At 48.7% G+C, this 25,319-nt stretch overlaps 2 protein-coding genes across 4 annotated transcripts in view; one reads left to right on the forward strand and one right to left on the reverse strand.

Moving 5' to 3' along the window:
* CENPP (centromere protein P) overlaps nt 1-7,146 on the forward strand; it is a 241,093-nt gene extending 233,947 nt beyond the window's left edge. For all 3 annotated transcript variants that reach the window (XM_032397787.1, XM_032397786.1, XM_032397788.1), the window contains exons 6-8: nt 5,363-5,442; nt 6,403-6,494; nt 6,759-7,146. In XM_032397787.1, the coding sequence (XP_032253678.1) occupies nt 5,363-5,442; nt 6,403-6,494; nt 6,759-6,889 (303 nt within the window). In that variant the 3' untranslated portion in view covers nt 6,890-7,146. The remainder of the gene's footprint in view (nt 1-5,362; nt 5,443-6,402; nt 6,495-6,758) is intronic.
* A 375-nt stretch (nt 7,147-7,521) lies between these two features.
* Nucleotides 7,522-25,319, reverse strand: part of IPPK (inositol-pentakisphosphate 2-kinase) — a 45,212-nt gene continuing 27,414 nt past the window's right edge. The window contains exons 10-13 of the mRNA XM_032397807.1: nt 24,969-25,119; nt 24,309-24,411; nt 11,201-11,280; nt 7,522-9,221 (exon numbers count right to left, since the gene is read on the reverse strand). Coding sequence (XP_032253698.1) covers nt 8,996-9,221; nt 11,201-11,280; nt 24,309-24,411; nt 24,969-25,119 — 560 coding nt within the window. The 3' untranslated portion in view covers nt 7,522-8,995. The remainder of the gene's footprint in view (nt 9,222-11,200; nt 11,281-24,308; nt 24,412-24,968; nt 25,120-25,319) is intronic.

Genomic DNA, 25,319 nt, shown 5'->3' on the forward strand with positions numbered 1-25,319 from the left:
CCTGCTGTGGGGGAGATGGGCCTGGTGTACGGGCAGAAAGGATCACTCACTGTTTCCAGTTTGGGGCTCTGATTAATGAGCAGTTGCATGCAATTCTCTGGACATGTTTTGGTTTCTCTCGGGTAAATACTTGGCTGTGGGATTGCTTGCATATCTAACTCCTTGAGAAGCCACCGGACTTACCCAGTTTCCACCAGCAACAGATCCGCTTCTCCACCAAAACTCGGCATTGTTAGTCGTGTTTATATTAGCCGTTCTGGTGGGTGCAAGGTGGTATCTCACTGTGGTTTTAATTTGCATTTCGGTAACGACTAGTGATGTTACCTTTTTCTTTCCACATCTTTTCTTTGGTTAGGTATCTTTAAATCCTTTGACCGTTATATAAATTAGGTTGTTTGTCTTCTTATCAATGAGTTCTAAGTGTTCCTTACATGTAGTCTGAGGCTGGCCTTTTTAAGAGTGGTCATTTCTAATTCTGATGAAGTTACCCAATTTATTTTTCTTTTGTGGATCCTAGTTTTTGTTTCATACCTGAGAAATCTTTGGCTAATCCAGGACTACAAAGATTTTTTTATTTTTCATAAGTTTTATAATTTTAGCTCTTACATTTAGGTCTGTGATCCATGTCTGTGTATGTACTACGCATGGAGGCTCACTTTTCTACATCGATACATTCTTGTCCCGGCACATCTGTTGGAAAGTCTGGGATGTGTTTTGTCCCCCAGTGAAACCTCACACATACTCTGGACCAGACTCTCTTCAAATACAAGATGTTATTAAAATATGACCAGATCCAATTAAATGGGGAAGAACAGTCTTTTCAATGACTTGATATGGAGACAGCTGAATATTCCCAGACAAAAGAATGAAGGTGGACTCCTACCTTACATCATCTACAAAAGTTAACTCAAAATGGATCAAAGACCTAATTTTAAAAGCTAAAAATATAGGGGCGCCGGGGTGGCTCAGTTGGTTAAGTGACTGCCTTCGGCTCAGGTCATGGTCCCAGGGTCCTGGGATCGAGCCCCGCATCGGGCTCCTTGCTCAGCAGGGAGCCTGCTTCTCCCTCTGACCCTCTCCCCTCTCATGCTGTTTCTCTCTCTCTCTCAAATAAATAAATAAAATCTTAAAAAAAAAAAAAAGCTAAAAATATAAATCGCTTAAAAAAAAACATAGGTGTAAATCTCTGTGACCTTGGGTTCAGCATTGGTTTCTTAGCTATGACACCGAAAGCACAAGCAAGAAAAAGAACAAAAATAGATAAACTGGACTTCATAAAAATTAAAAACTTTATTCGGGTGACACCAGTAAGGAAGTAAAAAGACAATCCACAGAATGGGAGAAATCCATTTATCTGACAACTGATTTGTATCCAGACTATATAAAGAGCTATTATAATTCAATAATAAAAAGAAAAATAGCCCAGTTTAAAAATTAGGCAAAGGATCTGAACACACATTTCTCCAGAGGAGGTGTGCAGATGAATGAACACATGTGAAGAGGCTCAGCATCCATGACCATCAGAGAAAATCAGGGAAATGCAAATCCACAGTGACCTTCCACCTCACACCCACCAGGAGGACAAGAACAGTTTCTAAGAGGGGGTGATGACCAACGTTGTCAGCAAGGAGACAGAGAAATCAGGACCCTCAGACAATGCTTATGGAATCATGAAGGCGGGTGGCCGCCATGGGCAGCAGTTGGGCAGTTCCTCCATGGTTATGTGGATTTCCATAGGACTCAGTGGTGCTGCTCCCAGGCGCATAACCATGAGGAAGGAGAACACATGTGCCCACCCGTGTTCACAGCAGCACTGTTTCCGGTAGCCAAAAAGCAAAAAACCCCCACGTGCCCATCAGCTGATGAATGGATGAACAGTGGGGTGTTACTCAGCCGCGCAAAGGAGTGAGCATGGAGGTCGGCTACCGCGTGCTCACACCCTGAAAACGTGCAAGTCAAAGAGGCCAGTCACACAAGACACATCTCGAATGATTCTGTTTGTCTGAAATGCCCAGAACAGGGACATCTGTGGACTGTCTGTCCATGCTCGCTGCCTGATGCCTGGGGGGCACAGAGGGGTGAAGGGGCAGTAGCTAAAGAACAGGGCTTCCACACTGGACTGCAGAGATGTTGTACGACCTTGTGAATACACTAAAACCCCTGAATTATATACACTTTAAAGGAGTGTTATGTGAATTTTATCTCAATTGTTTTAAAAAATCATTGAATCAGCCAGACATAAAGTCAAGATGAATTAACTGTGGACACTCAGGGGTGCATTTAAGCTCAGGATGCAAGGTTTCCCATTCGTGTGAGTGGGAGGCAGGCAGGGTGCCTGGTCCCCTTCCCTTCGGCACTGGGCTGGTATCATGGGCACGAAAACGCAAGGCTGGTTTTTCTCCGATGCTCTTACAAATTCTGGTCCCTTTGGACCAGCAGCCACTTCCACAGCAAAGCGAATCTCCGGAGTGAAAGGGTCTGACCCCAAACCAGCGTCCCCCCGGCCACCACTTCTGCCGCACAGACACCGGGGATGTTCTTGAATGCGGACCCCGAGGCGTGTGGCAAGCAGCTGAGTACACACCTGTGTTGAATCACCACTTAGGACAGGCTTCCTGTGGAAGGCTAACGCCCCGCACGTGCAGAGCACCCACATCCCAAAGCTCGTTCCCCGGCTTCCCAACGATACCTCCCATCAGATGGAGTCCTGTGTAAGACTTCTGACCACGGCTGAGATGTGCTCGTCTGCGTCCCATGTCACAACGCCTCTCCTCCGCAGCACCCCGCACGCGGCGGGCCTGTGGGCTCTGCTCTGTGCTGTCCCCTGCGGAGTGTGCCGTGCGCGGAGGGCGAGGAGCCCATACGCGGGCCATGTCACTACCCTGTGTGAAAGGCGACTTACACACCCCAAAGAGCTCTCCAGACCTCTTCCTAATGGCAGCATTTCTACTTGTGTTTTGTTTGTTTTTTAAGATTTTATTAGAAAGAATGAGAGGGAGAGAGAGCATGAGAGGGAGGAAGGTCAGAGGGAGGAGCAGGCTCCCCGCCGAGCAGGGAGTCCGATGCGGGACTCCATCCCGGGATCGTGACCTGAGCCGAAGGCAGACGCCCAACGACGGGGCCACCCAGGCGCCCTGTTTGTTTTTAAACGAGAGGAAGTATATCTTTTAGTGAACGCTTCTTCTCTAAACCCTCCTTTTGCTGGTGAGGAGGCCCGGCAGGCTGTGAGGGCCGCCTGGAGGCTGAGCCTGCGTGTGCGCACCCCTGGGCCCCCGCTGGAGCCGGCCCCGGCCTCGGGCGGCCGCCGCACACCCGGAGCTGCCCCGCCGCGCTCACGTGTCCCTCCGTGCGGCTCAGCTGCAGCTGTTATTAATTTAGAAGAGCTTGAGGTTTAAAAATCAACCAGCACTTTCCATTTAAAACACTTAGGTATACATTTTCTCATACACACTGGCTGAAATTAGAAACTGTCTGTAAGGCTAAGCCAGGCCGAGCCCAGCACTTGGTCAGAACGGCTTGGTGTTTGGACGCGATCGTGCTCCGTCGGCGTCTCTCCCCCGCGGGTCTGGGAGCACGGGCCTCACGCTGGCAGCAGACGCTGCTCTTCGCACCGGCCCTTTAGAAGCTGTGACACGTCTTTGTCCCTACAAGACCTCCTTCTTGGGGCTGATGGGCTTCTGTCCACCGAGTACTTGTGTCCTCAGGAAGGTCCTGTCCTCTGAAGCCCCGGGTTCTGCCACCCACAGCGCTAGCCCTGCCACTCCGTCCCGTGAGGCTCCACGTGGGACACGGCGGGGCGCGCAGCTGACCTCAGCGGCAGCCCGGGTGTCGTTTCTACACCAAGCACGGTGGGAGGAGGGAGAGGAGATGTGACTCAGACGCTGGCCCCGGAGCCCACAGGCTCACTGCCGTCCCCCAGCCCTACCGTCCGCTCCCTGGAGAGCAGACCTCAAAGTCAGGGGTGTGTTCAGGTGTCAGTTCTGCTGCGAGGAATAGGAAGACAGATTTAGCTACGATATTAGGCGGAGGGGAAAGCCAACCCTGCCTTAGGGTTGCAAGCCTGGACATCTATGAAATCCCACTTCATCTCCCTCTTTGAGAGAGAATACCTTTGACTCTAAAATGGCATGTGATCTCCTCGTGAAGCTGGCTTGGCAGAGCATGCCCCCCAAGACCCTGTTAGCCAGGGTGGCCAGGCACACTTCTGGGGGAGACTGACGGAGAGGTCACGGGGGGCCCCCAGTGGCCCTGCTCCCGACATGCAGATGGGCAGGAGCCACTGGGCGGCCAGTGTGAGGATGGACACCATGGCAGGGGCCTGCCCAGGGGCCGCAGTTTGAAGGGCTTTTAAGGCCAAATGCTAAAGCTCTAGAGAACAGCAGTAAACATCCCGGCAGACAGCACCGGCCGTCAGGGCGAGCATCACCTTGGGGAGTTGCAAGGAACACTGCAGAGCATGTGTGACTGGTCTTCTCAGGCCACCCAGGTCTCGAGAACAGGACAGACGGAGGGGCCACCCCAGAGCAGAGGGGTCTAGGGAGGCAGTGTGACCAAAGGCCGGAGAGCCCTGGGGGACAAACAGTGAAATCGGGATGAAGCTCTTCTCTAACCTGCTAACACTGAGGGGTAGAGGTGTGGGCACATGAGGGCCGTGGGGCAGTGGAAAGACCTAGAACAGGCAGCGCCAGTGAACACAGGAGGCAGGAGTGGGGTGGCCGGGTCTGAGACCCCAGAGGCGCTCCTGCAGGACCAGCCAAGAGGGGCCCTGGCTGCGCGCAAGATGGAAATCAAATGTGAGCCAGCCAGCGGGAGGTGAGAGCGGAGTTTACTGAACTTAGAGCATCCAGGAGACATGGAAAGGAAAGGAGGGAGTCTCGTCTTTGTTTGGGGCCTGGGGGCTTTTACTGAGGACGGTGGTCTGGTGCACATGTCCGTGAGGCATCCAGGAACCGTGAGAACAGAGACGAGGGCCCAGGTGTCGTTCCTCGGAACCAGGAAGCCTTGGTGCCGGGGTGGCTGGCACTGGAGATCTGGAATACCCGCAGGATGGCTTCCGGTCCTTCTCACCTGGTCCTGCCTTTGATGTGGGCTCTTCTAGAGAAACCACTGAGTCCTGGTCCCTTACAAGGAGGGCAGACAGCATCTGCATTGAGGCCTGTATAAATTGGGGGTGCAGGTCCTACCAACAAGAGAAGCAGGAAAAGGAGCCCAGAGCAGGTTTTTGAGGAGCCTTCGGTTTCCCTGTCTCCGCCAGGGCACCATGATGCCGAACTACCCGCACCCGCAACCTGAAGACCTTCGTGAGGGCTCCTGGCTTCTGTTCTGTCACCTGATTTTTCTGTACCCGCTTCCTCTCCCACAGGAGAAGTACCCAGCAGCCGTGCACCTCCCGGAGGGGGCCGCCTCCAGCTGCATGGTGGTCCGGAGCGCCTGCCAGCCAGGGTGAGTGCAGATGCCCTGCAGGCCCAGCCTCCCCAACACCCAGACGGCTGCTTGCTGTTAAAAACGAGGATTACAAACGGTAGAAAACGAGTGTCAGCGACCTTCCAGGCACCTTGAAATGTCTGTGAGCCGCGCTAGCTGCGCAGCTGTGGGGAGGAGGGCAGGCTGTGGGACATGGGGCAACGGCCAGCGCTGCTGGGCTCACTGCAGGGGTGGTGGGAGCCAAGGGGAGGCCGGGAAGGGCTGGAGCTCTGTCCTGATGGGCTGGCCTCAGAAGAGGCCGGGAGGCAGCAAGCACTGGGTGAAGGGAGGACTCCCTGGGGTGTGTGTGCATGCTCTGCGTCAGAATGCCTAAAGGGGCTTTGTTTGCAAATCCTAAGACGGTGCTGTAATTCTGTCGGCCTCTCAGACTCGCCTTTGTTACTCAACACTATATCCAAAGTGAGCTGGTCACGTGTGGAGCTGTATGCGGTTCATTCTCGGTGGTTCTACTCCCTCAGCTGTATTTCTGCTTCCTTCGGGTCTTGGGCACTTGCGTCATCCATCGTTTTCCCCTATTTCTCACGCTCCTGTCCATGTCCCCAGACACTTGAGGACCCAGGCTTCTGTGGCTGGAAGTGAAATTCCTGGGTCACGGGGTGGATTCAGCCTCCCATCACTGCCGAAGCTTTTCAGACTACTTTATCGGTTCAGGCTCCGCACTGGCAGGTTTTCTGCATCCTGTACGTCGCCCGCACGGCCACACCACCACATTGTGGGTACAGAACAGCATCTTGCTGGGTCTCAGGGTCCATTTCCCTCTTCGTTCATGTCACATGTGCTTCCCTGAGCAGATGTGGCGTGTGTCCATGGCCAGACGTCTTCAGGAGCACCTCCTCAGGGAGGGTGACAGGTGCCACACAGTTCACACTTCCCACCCGATTTGAAACAGCACTTAGGGACGCATCTTACCTCTTTCAGGTTCGAGCTGGTCATCATTTGGAGGGTGCAGATAGATGAAGAAGGGAAGGTTTTGCCGAAGCTGGATCTTCTACCCAAAGCACCACAGCAAGGTAGGGGCCCCTGGGGTGGGGGTGTGAGGACTTCTGACCGTGCCCAACAGACGCCTGCTTCTGTCATCTGGTTTTCATAGCAAGAATCAAAAGTTGAGAATCTCACTGTATTGTTTGCATCGGTTTATCAGGAATCAGAAAGCAGAGGCGAGGAGGGACTGTTCCGTCCCCACCTCTGGCGTGCGGGTCCGTGCCCATGGTCACGACAGTTTGGGAAGGAGGGAGGGTCTCGGTGTAGTCTCAGCCGGCTCGCTCTCCCTGCAGCCCTGGAGCTGGACCGGAACCGAGTCCTGGAGACCGCGCCTCTCAGCTTCCGAGCCCTGCTGGGCGCACTGGGCATTGAAGCCGCCCTCGAGAGCCTGATAAAGTCGCTCTGCACAGCGGACCACGACTAGTTCCGGGCAAACACGCAGGTGTGTGATCTTCCACATAAACAGTTTCTGTGTTCCACAGAGAAACAACACCTTTAGGACACGTCTGTGCAGTTTCAGCACATTCTATATAAACTGTCGGGACGTGGAAAAATAAACACAGCTATTGGAATACAAAATGTCAGACGAGCAGCACGTACAGCGCTTAGGGGCGCCTGGCGGGCTCGGCTGGGGGATCCCCGTGTGCAGCTCTTGATCTCAGGGTCATGAGTTTGAGCCCAACACGGGGGGCACAGATTACTTAAAAAAAAAAACGTTCTCAGAAGTTAAGCTTATTCTTCTTCTTTTAATAATAATAGGAGTGAGTGTCCATCCTTGGATCGGGGGGAGCGGCTGGTCCTACCTCTCACCAAGTCTGAGGGTGGAGGCGTCCTGTGTTCTGGAGATCGGCCCTCCCCTTGCCACCCGAGGACCCCACTCCCTAACATTCCTGACACCGGGGCGACGCACCGCCCACCTTGCCACCCTGCCCTGTAGAGCAGAACTCACTCTTCTTGGCCTTCACATGAAAGTGGAGCAGTCAGCTTAAAAAATGCCGTACTATAGACTCGACCCCACCCCCACCCCCCTGGGCAGCACTGGCCTCAGCTGCCCCATTTAAAAGGTTAGAATCGGTAGAAACATCGCTTGAAACCACAGTCAGGGAAGGGGCCACACTGGAGTGTGAGGCGGAGACCACACAGGGCAGGACCTCGTCGGTCCGCATGTGCCCCCTGTGGATGCTGGTGCTTTCAGCCAGGACGGGCCTGGGAGGCGGCCTGACCCACCTCCTGGCAGGGCCGGGGTCCCGTGCACACCCATCCTCACGCAGGCCAGCAACAAGGAGCGACCTCAGGCCGAAACAACACAGATGCTTCCACACATGTCCCTGCGAGGGGCGTCTCCACAGCCCCCCAACGCACACAGACGAGACACGTGTCATTTGAGTATTTTTCTGAACCTCCGAGTGTGGAAAAAGCAAATGTTAGGACAAGGCTGAATAAATTCTAGGAGAGCTGGCTTGATTCAAACAAGTATAATTCTCAAGTTATCACAAAATTCCCCACAAAAATTTACAATCAGCAAAATATTTTTCACGTAGCATTTTCATACAATTCCGTGGTTTTGCTATTATAATCTTATGTTACAATAAACCTTCATTAGTCCCTCAAAACAATGATATAAATAATCTGTACAACCTACCATAGAATAAAAAACCAAAGCCAAGATTCCCCACAGTTTTCTTAGCAGCCGGGCACACCTACGGTGACCCCAACGAGAACCCTCTTGGTGCCAGCCAGGAGTCGCTCATCTTGTGGGAGCACGCCACGCTCGCGACTTCCCCAAACACCCAGAATGCCTGGCCCAGAGCCGCCCCGACGCCAGCTCTGCGGCAGCGACTTCACGTGGCAAGGAACGCCTCGTCTCCCCTAAAGTCAAAGATAAAATCATTCAGCTAAAAAGAAAGCGCTCGAGTGAGTGGCGTCCACCCCTGACCTGAGTCCCGTGCTCCCTGACGACCCTGCCCTGTGCAGAGCGGTGGCCGTGGCACCTCCAGAGACCCCGAGTCCACGCAGCTCAGGACCCACATCCGCACCAGCCACCCATCGCTCTCTGCAGCAGAGGGCCCGCTAAACCTGTGCCGCCTGGTGGCTCGCACGGAAACGGTGACCACATAACTCAGCTGGGAGAGTTCCAGTAGTATCCATGTGCTCCTTCAAGTCCAAACGGTAAGATGTACGCGACAATTCAAGTTTACTATGTTAGAGTCTGGTGGTAGGAGATCCAAACCTTGGGTCTTAAGGCTTTTACGTCAGAGATTAGACATGAGCCCTGGGTGGGGAGGAGGAGCGGCCCAGAGCAGAAGGTGTGGGGACCCCGCACGCAGCAGCGCTCACGCCCGGCGCTCCCCATCCTCGAAGGTGTTTCTGGTGGCCTTCCATTCGGGGTCACCCAGACGCAGCCCCACCTGAACACGGGTTAAAAAGCAAAAACATTCACAGCCAAAGGTCACCCAGCACAACGGGAAAGAGCTCTCTCATTCAGCCTTCACATTCTGTGTTCAAGTTTCAAAGACCCCGCGGGAAGCGCCTAGACCTTATGGAGAACTAACGTGCAGTCCTCACTCTCCTTGAACCTGGTCGACGTCACAGCTGCATCTTTGGCGTGTACAGTCTTTGAATAGAAGTTGACTATCTTGCCGTCCAGTTTGTACTGGTGAGGAATGCTCTCATAGGGCTTGAGGTCGAGGTCCAGCACAGACACGGAGAAAGCAAACCTGGATCTCGACGAAGGGACGACAGGCCTTTGATCGGAGCTGGAAGTGAAAGAGCAGCTTCAGGACACATGAACCCCCAATACCCAAATCCTCACCCTGCTCAGGGCGCACACCCCGCCTAGGCCCGCCGTGACACCCGCCACCACACGGACGGGAGGACTGGCAGGTATCCCCCAGTCCCTGGGGGCACTTGACCAGGAGTCAGGAATCACTAACCCCGAGAAAGGAGAAAGTCGACCTGGCCTTTCCTCAACCCGACGGAGCAGACTTCCCTTCACCCGCCTTTTCCCACATCTGCTGAGAAGCCCGTGTTCCCTGAGGCTCTTCACATTTGGAGAGAGAGCTGATTTCATGCTCTAGTCTCAAATCTAATCTGCAGGTTTTGATGTTTTGTTCTTAAGGCTTCATTCTGTGGGTTGTCTAAACATCAGAACATTCATGTGCTTATAACAGAAAATGAACAATTATTTGTACTAAAACCAACCACCCTGAGGCTAATTCTGAATTTTGTATTAAAATTGCTGTGTATCCATCTCACTCAGCTCTCAGAGTGCTTGGTAATATTTCACATCCAACAACTGGTTAAATATATGAGCTCAGTTTAGCCCAAGAAAAATACGAGTCCTAGTTTCCCCACGCTTACTACTCTTGTAGATTTAGAAAGCATCCCAAAACAACACGAATTTTAAAAGCTCCTGCCTGGGAGGGGAAGACCAATCCACACGCTCCCGTTCTGATGAAGCTAATCAAGGCCGAGACTCTCACTTCACTCCTGCCCCGAAATACCCTCTCTCTAGGGAAAACGGAGCCCTGGCCCCACTGCTGGGTCATAGCTACTCCCTCCCGAACGGCAGTGAAGGTCCCGCTTCTGAGGCCTGAGCTCCAGGCAGCAGGGCCGGGACCGTACCTCTCCGGCCCCCAGCAGGTTTCCCCCGCCGAGCCGGCACCTGACAAGGTGACACGCACACAGAGGGGCATCGCTCGGCACACGGGCTGCCTGTGTGTCCACCACAAGCTCCCGCGAGCCCAGGGCGCAGCTCCAAAGCTGAAACGCTTCTGCGCCATGGGGCTCCCGGGACATGCGCCCCCGCCCCGCCCCGTCTGCGCCTGCCAAGCAGCCGGCCAGCCCTGCACATCCCGCACATTCCTGAGTGCGTGCCTGTTTCAGGAAGGGCAGCGGGTGACATCCGCATGCTGCTGCCATCGGACAAGGCCAGCTCGATCCAGTGAACTCGCGCTGCAGGCACTTCCTCACGGGATCACAGGGGTCCTCAGCTAAACAGAACAGCCTTTTTGTACTTCAGTTGCACCCTACGAACATCCCTCCGTGTTTCCGATCCGCTCCGTGCCTGCCAGGGAGCAGCGGTCCTGGGAATGTTTAGTTCAAAAGCATCTGAAAAACGGGTGGCTGGCAGCCAACGATAAGGTCATCTTGACCCGGGAACACATGTCAGAAGAATGTGGAACATTCCACAAACACTGTGTGTGGGGTTTGGCACCCTGAGGATCAATGCTGAAGATGCCATCTAATTAGCAAGAGAAGATTACAGGTTCATCCTGAATTCCTAAAAAAAGGCAGGGGAGGGGACCGGACAAGGATAATAATGTCCAGGGAGAGCTGCTGCCAACAGGACGCGCAACAGCGACGTGCTGTCCCACAGGCGCGTGAGGGTCAGGACCTGGTGGGGGCTCTGCAGCTTCTCCGGCCTCCAAGCCTCGGTGGGCACGTGGGGCCTTGAGAGAAAGGAATTTGTACCAAGGATCCAAGCTGCTTCTAAGTCTTTGGAGTATTTTCTTAGAAAATCATAGTAATCTTTAATAGGACAGTCTTTTTAAGTTATTCTCCATAAATGTCTTTCCACCTGAATCACACGCTTCTAGAGAGCAGTGGGAGTCAGCAAGCTGTGGCGGGTTACTAGGTGTCGTGCGGGCCACGGGCATCACCGGTCAGCAGACACGGCCCTGCCACGGCGCTCTGGCCGCAGGGACACGGGCCGGGCACGCAGCAGGCAGCTCACCTCGAGTCCTGCAGGCAGGGGGAGAGCGCGATCATGATGGAGCAGTCCTTCGCAGTCATGGCCACCCGGTACTGCTGAACCTACGGGGGACGGAGAGGTCAGCTCCGGGACCACAGCCCCAGCACACGCACCCGGCACGGTCCGGGAACCGGCTGCAGACCCGGGCTGAGTGAGGAAGCCCCAGGCCAGCCGGGCCCTGGCCTCTCACTGCGGGTAGCACGTGGACCCCGACTGCAAACACCAGGATGCAAGCTTGTGTGCAGCAAAGCAGCCAGTCTGCCGGCTTGGAAGTTCAGCACCTGGGCCCCCCGACGGTGCCGGGCCAGCTCTGCTCCCCACACACCCAGCGAGGCCTGCTCGGGGCACCCCGCCACCAGGACGACGCTGCGCGGATGGAGGGCTGCCAGGCTCGGCGTGAGCTCACTGCATCCCCAGAGTGACCCACAGCCGGCCTGCTCAGCACCACCCGGTGACGGCAAGCCTGGGTTCGAGCCCAGGCACTGGGGCTCTCAACGCCGGGCTTGAGCACGTGCGCGCACCCGCCCGCAAACACATTCGCCTGGGCCGCCGACGCACACCACACACGGCGTGCTCTGGGGGACCCGACTCATGAGGCCGTGTGTGCCCCCCTGCACGGCAGACACACACAGAGGTTCTGGAAAGCGTCACCTTGGTGTCGAGTCTGGGGCATCGTCCCCCTTCTTTGATGTTTCACGTTAGTATTTGAATTTTTTAGATTGAATAGCTCTCACTTTTACAAAAATAAACTATAATCACAAAAAAGGAAACGGGCCTTCCAGGTTGTCACTGCCCTCATCATCAGATGTTGACAGATCAGTCTCACCCTCCCTGTAGCCCTTTCCTGAGTCCCACCCCGAGAAAACGTCCAGTTCCCACCTTCCCTGCGCACAACTGTGCAAGGTGCCTCAGGCCGGCTGGTGGCTCTTCTGGGGCTTGCAAAACCTCTTCTACACTTGGTTGGTTTGGCTAAGAAATCAGGTATTTCACAACACACACAAAAAATTCGGTCCAAACAAATTAAGGAGATAAACATAAAAAAGTATAAAATATTTGTGTCCTCATTACAAGACAAGTCAGAAAAGACTGACAGATCTGAATTCCCAAAGATGAAAAGTACCTATATAACACCGTCTAAAACCAGTGCGGGAGACAGATCGGCAGCGATCACTGACGATCAGTACCAGGGCATCAAGCGCTAGATCCGTCTGCAAGAGGATACTCCCCAAAGAAGGTGTGAAACCCAATAAACAGACAAAAGAAAATAGCCAATAAATATATGAAAAGATGCCAAACCTTACTAATTATCAAGGAAATGCAAATTATACCAAGCATTTTTCACTCATTAGATGCACAAAACTACACATAAAATCAGACACAAAATGGAAGGGCCAGACTCTCACTTCGAGTAATGCAGGGGCCAACCCGACTACAGAGGTCCACCCGAGGCAGCTGGACAAAATACCAAAACCATCTGCTACAAGGCAGTGTGAACAGGAGCAGGGAGAGTGGCTGGACCAGTGGGGAGACAGACATTTGGGTCTCTTCTGCCCTGAGACAGGGTTGACAGTTCCGGAGGGTTGGCTGAGAGGTACTCTTCTCACCAACCTCCAGGGCTATGGGGACAGTAATCGTGTGAACCCCCCTTCGGGTCAGCACTCAAAGCTGCACCTGCAGACTGAGGGAGCCACAGGTTGGCAGCCTTCCAGGACCTGCAGCCCTGCTTCAAAGAGATCAGTCACCAAAACTGGGGTCAGAGGACCCCAACTTGCTAGGGCTTCCCTGTCTCCCAGCAGAAGCAAACCCAAGATCCTCCCTGGAAGAAGACATACTAGGCCTTGCATTATTTCTAAAATAATTGTAAAATATAGTGATTGACACGTAAGTTAAAATATCCAGGTACAACACAGCATGACCTAAGTGAAAACGTGCAAGAAACCCCAGTCCCAGGTCAGCAGAGACAAACACAGACTCCCAGTTACTGCAAGTACCAGACAGACATGCTGCTCTGTTCAAAGGATAAAAGACAAAATCAAGAATGTGAGGAGAGCTGGAGGCTATAAAAATAAACCATACGTAAATTCTAGAATTGAAAAAATACAAAAATCAATATTAAGAATTCAAGAGATAGTTTTAATAGATTAGAAAAAACTCAAGAGACTTGCTACAATGGAAGATAGGTCCAAGTAAAAATATCCAGAATGAAGCATGGAAAGTAAGACAGCTGGAAAATACCAAGGAAACAGGCAGAAATCAAATCTGAAGGTGTTAAGGCCAAATATTTTCCAAACCTGAGGAAAGACATCAAGCCACAGACTCAAGAATGACTCCAAAAAAACACAATCACTTACACACATCACCAAACACTTAAGGATGAGTCACCAGCAGACCAACACAAAGGAAACGTTAAAGGGTATTCTTCAGACAACAAAATCATCCTAGATAACAAGCTCCAGAATGCAGGGCAGAATGAAGAGCAACCCAAGAGAAGCATCTGTGGGTAAAAGGAAACCGGTCGTATAAAATGGTAATAACATCTCCTTGAGTTTAAAACAATAGAATACACAGCAATAGGATTTAAGTCAGGACGAGAGTAAAATATACTCTTAATTTTGCACTGTCCAGAAAGAGAGTGAAGGTACTAGACATTAGACTTTCATAAGTCAACTGCTTGCTGCAAAGGTTAGGATAACAACTAAGAGAAAAACAAAAGACTCTGTAACTTCCAACAGAGTGGGGAAATTGAATGATAAAAATATAACCCAAAAGATTCTAAAAGAGGAAAGGAAAAGAAACCTAATAAAACAGGTGGTAAAGGATTAAACCTAACTATACGTCCACAAAACATCAGAAAGGATAGAAAACCAAACCATACTTTAAATGCAAAGGCATAGAAAGATTAAAAACAAAAGAACAGAAAAAGATACATAGTGCAAGTATTAACCAAAAGAACCTACAGACGTTACACTAATATCAGACAAAGGAAACTTTGAGGTAAAAAGTATTACCAGAGATAAACACAGTGAATATTATAAATGACACTTGAAAATGAAAAATTTGATTTACCCGGTAGGTTTAACAATATTAGGACACCTGACAATATAGCTTCAAAATAAATAACAGACAATTCCATAATTATTATGTAAAATTTCAAAACATCCTTATGAAAGAAGCAGACAGTAAAATAAAGTTATAGAAGATCTGAACACAATTAATCTGCCCTAATGGGAAGATATAAAACATTGCACCCAACAATTTGAGAAGACACTTTCTTTTTTAAAGTATGCACAGAAGCATTTTTCAAATAAATCGATCTATAAAGCAAATCATAATACATTTCAAAGGATCAAAAGCCAATCTCAACAAATTTCAAAGGACATATGGACTGTGTTCTCTGACCATAATGCAATGCTGTTAGTAATCAATACAAAAAAAATAATGAGAATCTCCATGTGTTTGGTAATTAATTCCCTTCTAAATACTTACATGGGTCAAAGGAGAAATCTTAATAGTAATCAGAGCATATATTTTAAATGAATGGTGTTGAAAATACAGCTTGTGGAATGTAGCTAAAACCATGTTTATGAAAAAATATATAGTGTTAAATACACATTTTAGAAAAAAAGTCTAAAACTTAATTAGATAAGCATATCAGAAGTTACAGGAAGAACAAATTATCCAAACAAGAGAAAGGGAAAAAAACAGAAATTACTGAAATAGGAAAGAATCATATAGTACACTAAAGGATCCTAAGTTAATTTTTATAAAACTGACAAAAATGATGAACTCTTTGTAGGATGGATTAAGAAAGAAAACAGGTATCAGACATCAGGAATAAAAGAGCATTTTCAGATCTTACAGAACATTAAAAGATAAAAGAATATTATCAAAAAACTATATACAAAATTTTTGAAAATTTTAGATGATGTTTTAGAAAGATGTTACTAAAACTGACAAGAAGAAAATCTGAAACTTTTTTAAACCCTTTTTTTTTAAAGATTTTATTTATTTATTTGAGAGAAAGAGAGCATGCACAGGGGCAGAGGGAGAGAGAGAGAGAGAGAGAAGCAGACTCCCCCGATGAGCAGGGAGCCCCATGCAGGGCTCAGTCCCAGGACCCTGGGGTCATGACCTGAGTCGAAAGCAGAGGCTTAACTGACTGAGCCACGCAGGCACCCTGAAAATCTGAAATTGAGATCCTAATTTAAAATTTTTCTTCACAGACAATTATCGGCCCAGATGGTTTCACCTGTGGTTCTACAAAACATTTAAGGAAAAAATAATACAATCCTTACTTCACCTCTTCCAGAGAACCAGAAAATGAGCAAACATTCTTCAAATGTTTTATGAGGCAGGCGTACCCTTGATACCAAGACCTAACAAAGACATTACAAAAAACTCACATCACTCATAAACATATATGCAAAAGAAACCCTAAACAAAATATTAGCAAATCAGATATATAATAATAAATCACTGTAAAAATTGTACAGTTAACCACATTAACAGAAAATAGGAGAAAAGTCATATGATCATCCAACAGAAATAGAAAAAGCACTGATAATTCAACATCTGCTCCTGAGAAAAACTTTTAACAAATTAGGAACAGAATGGAACATCCTTAATTTTTAACTTATTTATTTAAAAAATAAATAAAACAAACCCCCCAAAAAACCTACAACAAATAACTTACTTAGTGGTAAAATGGTTTCTCTGAGAATGGGAACAAGACTAGAATTCCCACTTTCATAAATTAACTATATGGAGTTAAGCAAAACAAAGTAGGTAAAAGGCCTAAGGATTAGAAAGCAAAAAATCAAATTCATTGACAATATGATTCCATAAAACGAAAATCCAACAGCTGTAAGTGAATAGTTTGAATCAGTGAGTTCAGGGCACCTGGGTGGCTCAGTCGGTTAAGGGGCTGACTTTGGCTCAGGTCCCGTATCAGGCTCCCTACTCAGCGGGGAGTCCCCTTCTCCCTCTCCTGCTGCCCACCCCCCCATGCTCTCTCTCAAATAAATAAAATCTTCAAAATAAATAGAATCAGTGAGTTTGGCAAGGTTGACATATAAAAAGTCAAATAGAAAAACCAGCTGCGTTCCTCTATGTCCACAACAAACACTTTAGAATGGAAATTTTTTTAAGATTTATTTATTTTATTTTATTTTAGAGAGAGAGAGAGCACACATGCACAAATGCGGGGAGGGGCAAGGGAGAGGGATAGGGACAAGCAGACTCCCTGCTGAGCGGGGAGCCTGATGGGGGCTCGATCCCAGCACCCTGGGATCATGGCCTGAGCCGAAGGCAGATGCTTAACCGACTGAGCCACCCAGGCGCCCCTGTTTTAATTAGTTTTAAAATAACACCTAAAATAATAGAAAATGCCCATGCTGGAAGACTAAATATTGTATAGCCATCAACTCCTATTGTCATTTTAGTGCCAAACCAATCAAAATCCCAACAGGTTTGTTATTGCTTTTCCTTGTAGACCTGAACAAGCTGATTCTAAGATGTATGTACACAAGCAAAGGCCAAGAAGAGCCAACGAAAAAGACAATCCTGAAGACGGTAGAAGGATTTGCTCTACTGGGTATCAAGGCTTGTTTTGACTCTCTAGTGATCAGGATAATTCCTGTGATTCTGGGACAATTCCATATGAAAGTAAAATAAAACCCTACCTCATGCCATACCCACCAAACGTGATAGGCAAAACAGTAAAGGTTTCTAAAATACCTGTAGGACCCTAAGATAGATAAAGACTTCTTAAAAAGGAAGAAGATGTAAATTAAACTATCCTAAAATTATGAACTTCCTTTCTTAAAAGGACTCCACTGAGAGTACAGTAGCAAGCTCCAGAGTCGAAGAAGACACCAGGAGCACATCTATCTGACCGTGGGCTTCTATCCAGAATACATGAAGAACTCCTTCAAATCGATTAAAAAAAGACAATCCTACAAAAACTGGGCAAAAGACTTAACACAAAAGAAAACAGATGAAAAGGTGCTTAATCTCATCACCATAATAAGCCACCACTACAGTCACCAGAATGGCTGAAAAATAAAAGACTGAGGGGCAATGGGAACTACTCTAGCCAGCTGTAGGGAATAGAAGAAGGTAACTGTTTTGCAGTATCTCCTAAAGCTAATATGCTCACATCTCTGGCCCAGAAATTCCATTCCTGGGAATATATCCAAGAGAAATGTGTGACATGTTCACCAAGATATCAGCTTAAGAATGTTTACAACAGCTTTATTCATAACAGCCGAAAACAGGGAACAACCCAAATGTCCATCAACAGTAAATGGATAAACTGTGGTACATCTATTCAGTGGATTGCTATAAAGCAGTGCCAGTATGGAAATGCACGCAATAATATGAATCTTATAAATAGTACATAGAGTTTTTTCTTCTTAAAAAAGACAGGATTCCATATATAAAGTTCAAAAGCAAAACAAACCAAACTATAAGAATATAAATCAACACAATAGTTAATTCTGGGGAGAAAAGAAAGAGGAATGACTGGCAGGGAAACGACAGGGATTATGTTTGGCTGCAAGGGTTCTACATCCAAACCTAGCTGGTAATTCCACAAGAGTTTGCTTTGTGACAAATCATTGGGCTGTACATTTTTTTCTGTGTACTTTCCGTATGTGCTATATCTCACAGTACAAATGGTATCCACAAATAGAGGAAGCACAGCATATGTGTATGAAGCTGGATAAATAAATACAAAGTATGCACACCTAATCAGTATGCCCAATAATGAGAGAGAAAGAGAACCTCCTAAAAGCAGGCATAGGAAAAACTCTCCCCCTGAGAAAGGGCAGTTAGACTGATAGAAGACCTCTAAGCAGCCCCATCCACAGTCAGATGACATTACATCGAATGATTCAGTGCTAGGAGAAAAACACTGAACCCCTTATTTGTACACAGAAAACATTACCTTTCAATACTGCGGAGAATATAAACATATCCAGATAAACAGGATGTAGAATTTTCCAAAAGGCTTTCACTAAGTTACTAATGTAATTTCTAGGGGCGCCTGGGTGGTTCAGTTGGTTAAGCATCTGCCTTCGGCTCAGGTCATGATCTCAGGGTCCTGGGATCGAGCCCCGCATCGGGCTCCCTGCTCGGCGAGAAGCCTGCTTCTCTCTTTCCCACTCCCCCTGCTTGTGTTCCCTCTCTCGCTGTCTCTCTGTCAAATAAATAAACAAATAAAATCTTAAAAAAAAAAATAAGTTACTAATGTAATTTCTAAAGGGTTTACTTGAAGAAGAGGAAAACCACAAACAACTGTAGGCCAATAAATTAGATGATCTAGATGAAATAGAGAAACTCCTAAAAAGACACAAACTATCAAAACTGACTCAAGAAGAAACAGACAATATCATCAGACCTGTAACAAATAAAGAGACTGAACTGGGTTCAAAACACTAACTACAAAGGGGCAGGCCCAGATGGCTTCACTACTGAATTGTATCAAATATTTAAAGAATAATTAACATCAGTCCTTCTCAAAACCCTCCAAAAAGTATAAGGCTGGAACATTCCCAGCTCATGTGACAATGCTAGTATTACCTGATATCAAAACCAAAAAAGACATCATAAAAGATGTAAACTACAGACAATAATCCTCAACAATATAACAGCAAACTGAATCTAGCAACATATACGAAGGATCATGTGCCATGACCAAGTACAATTTATACCAGGAATGTGAGGTGGGTTTTAACATCCAAAAACAAATGAATATTCCATATCTACAAAATTTAAAACAAAAACAAAAACATGATAATCTCAATTTCCACAGAAAAGACATTTGATAAACTCCAACATCCCTTCTTGATAAAAACACTCAACAAATTAGGAAAAGCAGCAACCTTCTTCAATCTGATAAAGGATATCTACGAAAAACCCACAGCTAACATCATATATAATGATGAAAGACTAACACTGTCCCAACAAGACCAGGGAAAATCAGGGATGTCTGTTCTTGCAACATCTATTCCACACTGGACTAAAGATTCTAGCTAGGGCAGTTAGGCAAGAAAAAGACATAAAAGGCATCCAAATTGGAAAGGAAGACAACAATCTCTAGTCACAGATGATCTTGTATAGAGAGAATTCTAAGGAATCTACTAAAAATCTGTTAGAATAAAGGAATTCAGCAAGGTTGCAAGCTACAGGATCAATATACAAACACAAACTAATTTCTATACACTTACAACAATCAATTGGAAAACAGAATTAAGAAAAATACATTTACAACAACATCAAAAACAATAAAACATTCAGGAATAACCTTAAAGTACAAAATGCACACTCTGAAAACTACAAATGACTGTTGAAAGAAAACTGAAGATCTAAATAAATTGAAAAGCATCCCATGTTAACAAATTGGAAGATTTACTATTGTAAAGATGGCTATTCTAACTAAAGTGATCTACAGACTCACCACAATCCCTATAACTATCCCAGCTGGCTTCTTTGTAGAAATTGGCAAGCTGATTCTAAGATTTATATGGAATCACAAGGGGCTCCAAATAGCAAAAACAATCTTGCAAAAGAATAGTAAAGTTGGACAACTTACACGTCCCAATTTCAAATCTTACTAAAAAGCAACAGTAATCAAGACGGGACTGGTATAAATATAAACATATATACCAAAGGAACACCATGGAGCATTCAGAAATAAACCCATAGGTCTACTGTCAACTGATTTGAACAGGGGTGCCAAGAACATTCAGTGGGATTTAAAAAATAATCTTTTCAACAAATGGTGCTGGGACAACTGGACATCAACATGCAAAGCATGAAGCTGGAACCCTACCTCAAATAATATACAAAAATTTACTCAGAATGGATCAAAGAACTAAGTGTAAGAGATAAAACCACAAAATTCTTAGAAGAAAACAGGAAAATATTCATGAGTTTGGATTTAGCAATGGATTCTTAGATATGACACCAAAAGCATGAATACAAGAAAAAACATAAATTAAACCTCATCAAAATCAAAAACATTTTTGCATCAAAGGGCATTTTTCTCAGAAAGTAAAAAGACAACTAATAGAATGGAAGAAAATTATTTGCATATCATATGTGATAAGGGCCCACTTCCCACAATATACAGAATTCTTATAGCTCAGCAAGACAAATTACATCATTTAAAAGTTGGCAAAGGATCTGAATAGACACTTCTCCAAGGAAGGTATACAAACGGGCAAAAAAAACACGAAAAAATGCTCTGTCTTCTGGGAAATGCAGATCACAACAAGATACCACTTTACACCCACCAGGATGGCAAAATTCAAAATGATAAATAACAAGTGTCATTGAAAATATGGAGAGGTTGGAACCCTCACACGTTGCTGGTAGGAATGTAAAATGGGACAGCCACTCTGGAACTGTCTGGCAGATCCTGATAAAATTAAACATAAGTTACCATTTGACCCAGCAATTCCACTCCTAGGTATATGCCCGAGAAAAGTAACAACACGTGCACACAACAATTTGTACACAAATACTTACAGCAGCAGCATTCATAATAGTCAAAATGTCCATCAATAATAAATGGATAAAATGTAACATATCTATAGAATGGAGTATTCTTCAACTACACAAAAGGAGCGAAGTGTTGCTACATGACGCTACATGATGCTACGATGCAGATGAACCTTGAGAACATGCTAAGTGAAGGAATCCAGTCCTAACGGACCAGGTACTGAATGAGTCCGATTACATGCAGTGTCCGCAGGAGGTGCGTCCACAGAGACAGGAACTCAATGGCTGCTTCGGGCAGGTGGGTGGGGAGAAGAGGGGATGACAGCGAAAGGGGGCGGGATTTCTTTCTGAGGTGATGAAAATGTTCTGAAATTGGTGAAAAAATCACTGAGTTACATACTTTAAACAGGTAATTTGTATGATCTGTAAGTTATATCTCAATAAACCCATTATAGAAAAAAAGAAAGCAGGGAAGATCGGAGATGCAAGAACACTGGGCAAAGACAAGGGTAAGCAATACTGTAAACTACGATTTTAGAAAAGAACAAGACAAGGAGAATACCAGACAACAACTGCATGAAAAGTGGCAGAGGTGGGAGAAATGACTGGAACAGACCCAGTTCCTTCTGTTGTGTGTCTGCGGTGGTGGTCAGATTAACATTAGGCTTCGAATGTGCATGGTCAGACTGGACAAGTAACCACTACAGGGACAGAAAGAGAATGTGCAACTTCCAAACCAACAGAGCAAAAAATGGAATATAAAAACGGACAAGCTGGGGGCGCCTGGGTGGCTCAATCGGTTAAGTGTCTGCCTTCGGCTCAGGTCATGATCCCGGGGTCCTGGGATCGAGCCCTGCATCGGGCTCCCTGCTCAGTGGTGATCCTTGCTTGTCCTTCTCCGTCTGTCCCTGCTGCACCCTTCCCCCCAACCCACCCCTCCGCTCATGCTCTCAAATAAATAAAATCTTAAAAAAAAAAAAGAAAAACAAACCTGACAAGCAAAAGTAAACAGAGGTCCGGAAACTAGAGACCGGGGGCCAAATCCAGCTCACCACCTGTTTTTGTAAATGCAGTTCTACTAGAACACAGCTGCACTCCTCCTGGTCTGTCCGTGGCTAACCCTGAACTACAAGGGCGCGCCGAGCAGGTGTAGCAGAGGCGGCCGGTCTGCAGGGTCTAAAGCACCTACCGTCTGGCCCTTTACAGAGCAAGCGTGTTGACTCCTGCTGCGGAATTGTACACAACGGAGAGTGGGCGTCGCTCTGGGCTCTGGGTTCCTAGCCTCGAAAGAAAGGCAGTAGTCCCTGCTCTCACTTCATCAGAGGTACAGGGCTCGGCAAGTTCTTGAAAGAATTAAGTCTGTAGCCTCAGAATGTTCTCGCCCTGCTCCGCCAGCTCCCTCCACAACCACCCTCTTCAGACTCCAAGCGCCAGAGCCGAACTCCCTCGACCAGGCAGAGCCTGACGCTCCCACACGGACCTCACGCCGCCTTCCGCTGCAGCCGGGCCGGCGAGCGACGCATGGAGGTGGGCAGGCCCCCGACGGCGTGTGCGAGCGAGCAGCTCCGGAAAGACGCGCTGCCAACCGCGGACGTGTGCTGCTCGGCGGGAGGACGGCCCCATGCGCACGGCACGGCCGAGATCCCGAGGCCTCAGGACCTTGACCGAGCCCCCCCAGTGACAGCATCTTGCACAACCTACAGTGCGGACACACGCCACGATCCGATTCCAGTCTGTGTGTGTGCCCGCGGGTCAGCGCACGCGCCCCACCGCAGTGAGATCCCGAGCACAGCCATGACCGCGAGCACGCCTCCTGCTGACCTCTTAGAGCTACACCCACCTTCCTTCCGCCATCACTCAGCCCTCTCATGTCAGGAATGTCACACAAACAGTCCGAGTGTGTGACCTTCTGGCACTGGTTTTGTCACCCTGCGCAGCTCCCTGCAGCCAGCCAGGTCATCTGTCGCTCAGGGCTGTGAGCATGAGCACTCCCTTCTCTGTGACACACGCGCAGGAGTGAGAGGCCAGCCTGTAGGGGACGTGCAGGTTCTGTGAGAAGCTGCCGCTGCTTCCGCACGTGGTTTCCTACCCCCCAGCACAGACGAGGGACCCACTTCTCTGCGCCAGCACCCAGCACCACCCCGGCCCTGGGCCAGCGTGCTGCTCAGTTCAGCCATTCTGGTAGGTGTAGTGACTGCCTGAGTCTCTTACCACAAGATTTTACATATGAGGTTAAAAACTGAAGTAGCAAAGTAATCCAGGTTTATCTGGTAGCAAATTTGAAAAAGAGAAACGTATAGAGGCGCCTGGGTGGCTCAGTCGTTAAGTGTCTGCCTTCGGCTCAGGTCATGATCCCAGGGTCCTGGGATCGAGCCCCGCATCGGGCTCCCTGCTCGGCGGGAAGCCTGCTTCTCCCTCCTCCACTCCCCCTGCTTGTGTTCCCTCTCTCGCCGTGTCTCTCTCTGTCAAATAAATAAATAAATAAAATCTTAAAAAAAGAGAGAGAAACGTATAAAAAAAAGTCTTCTGTTGCTTCTCTTAAACAAAGCAGCAGTGCCGTTACCTAGTCCTAATCAGTGTACCCACGTTGTAGACAACACAGGGGAGATTCTGGTGCAAAGACTCCACGTTTGGATCTCTCCCCACGCTGAGCACCTCAGAGTATTCCCCACGACATCCTCCATCCTCTTCCTCGACACTGTGACAGCTGTAGGAGAAGGAGCAGCCAAAGCCAAGTGGGGACCAGACACAAGGTGGGGACCAGGACAGGTGAGCCGAGGGCACCAGGGCAGCTGCCCACCTGCCCAGGGAGACGGCCACTCGGCTGTGCGCCCCTCCGCCCCTCACCGCGTTAGCGTTCAGCCAAACTGACAGCCCAGTGAAGCCTACGGCTCTCTCCGAATACGATTTTTAAATGCAGAAGATAAACAGCAGGATGACTATATCAAATACCAGAATATTTTTTAAAACAATGTGTGACGCAGTCCTGCACCACAAAACCTCAAGAGTGACGACTAAAGATAACGTGAGGTGTCTGTAGCCGCTATCGTGAGAAACGAATAGGTCTGGTTCTCTCAGAGGCCAAGTCGGGGGTCCAGCTGACCCGATCGTGGTTGTCGCCATACTCACAATGGAGGAAATGCTGAATTTCAGCCAGGGACTAGTGAAAATAAAGATGCCCTTTTCTTGCTATCCAAGTCCAGTGAGCCTCTGAATTCCCTCGGAGCAGGACGAGGCCTGGGGGCAGGGGCGAGTCCCAGCGAGGGCCACAAGCAGAGGGACAGCTGCTGAGAGGGAAGCGCAGGGCGGTGGCCCTGGGTCCTGGCCCCCAGCACACGGGTGGGAGAGGGCTGGGTCTGGGCTGGCCGGAGCCCCCGGGGAGGAAGGGAAATCCTCCCTGAAAGCTAAGGTTCCGGTCACCACCTGCCTGGGCCACCCAAGGGAAACAACCACTTTTTTTTAACTCCCCAATTTTTCTGCTTTAAGCCCCAGGTGCAGGTAATGAGAAACGACATGTCTTGGGAAAGCCCCAAGTTAGTGTTAAGAGCCTACGGAGCACACAGTGTTTCCAGAAGGGTCTGCCCACCTTCGTCAGTGCAAAGGCCACTGTCCCATCGTCCTCAGTGGAAAGATCAAGTAGCTTCTGATAAAACACTTCATCATAAGGCCCGTCTATTTGCAACGTTTTTCTGAAAGAGAAGGCACAAAAAACAGGATGGCAAAGCCACCTGGAAATGGTTTCTTAGACTACCAATTTAACAGTCGCACATCTGCCTTTCACATCTCAAAGATCCACCTCTTCCTAACACGAAACTTTGTTCTGAAGCAGCAACTTTAGAGCGTAAGAGCAAAACCAGGGAGCCCGGGCTGCCTCCTGTTTATGACACATGGCATCCAGGCCAGAGACGCTGGTGAGCGGGGAGGGGACAGAGGAGTCCAGGTCAGCCTGGCCACAAGCCTGCCACAGAGCCCTCCGGAGCCCTCCGGCGGAGACCTATGTCCTGGCAGGGCCGGCGGGTGGGGCGGGAGCGGCTGGCCAGCTGCGGAGCAGCACTGCCCCCTGCAGGCCCGGCCGACACAGCACGGGACCGCCAGCGAGCCAGCCAGCCCGGGGCCTCGTTCCCGGGCTGGGCCTGGGAGTGGCCGCGGCTGGGGTGACCCCCTTCCCCCATCCCCGTCTTGCCCTCAGGAATGCTGGGGCCCACTCAGCCTAGCAAGGGCCGGGCTGCGAGGGCCTGGGCCTCACCTCTCCTCAGGAAACTCCTCCAGGTACCGCTCAACCCGCCGGTACAGAGGGTAGAGGCCTTCGATGTCCAGCAGGTCCAACATCTGCACCTGGAGGGTTTTGTACAGAAGACAGCCCTTCGGTAACCCCGAGCACTCCGGGCTGTTTTTTCCTACCAAGAATATCGGGAAAACAAGAGGTTTCCTGTCAAGGACTGAAGAAAGCCTGGGCACGGGCCACACCCTGCCTCACGGAGCTGCTGGGGCACGGGGCCAGGCGCCCAAGACAGGCAGGGGAGCCGCGTCTCGCTCTGTGCTGCTCCCCCTCGAAGGCCTTCAGCTCATCACAGCAGCCCAGACCTCAGTGCAGACA

The sequence above is a fragment of the Phoca vitulina genome, unplaced genomic scaffold (genome assembly GCF_004348235.1).
Source record: "Phoca vitulina isolate PV1807 unplaced genomic scaffold, GSC_HSeal_1.0 scaffold104, whole genome shotgun sequence".
Taxonomy (NCBI): domain Eukaryota; kingdom Metazoa; phylum Chordata; class Mammalia; order Carnivora; family Phocidae; genus Phoca; species Phoca vitulina.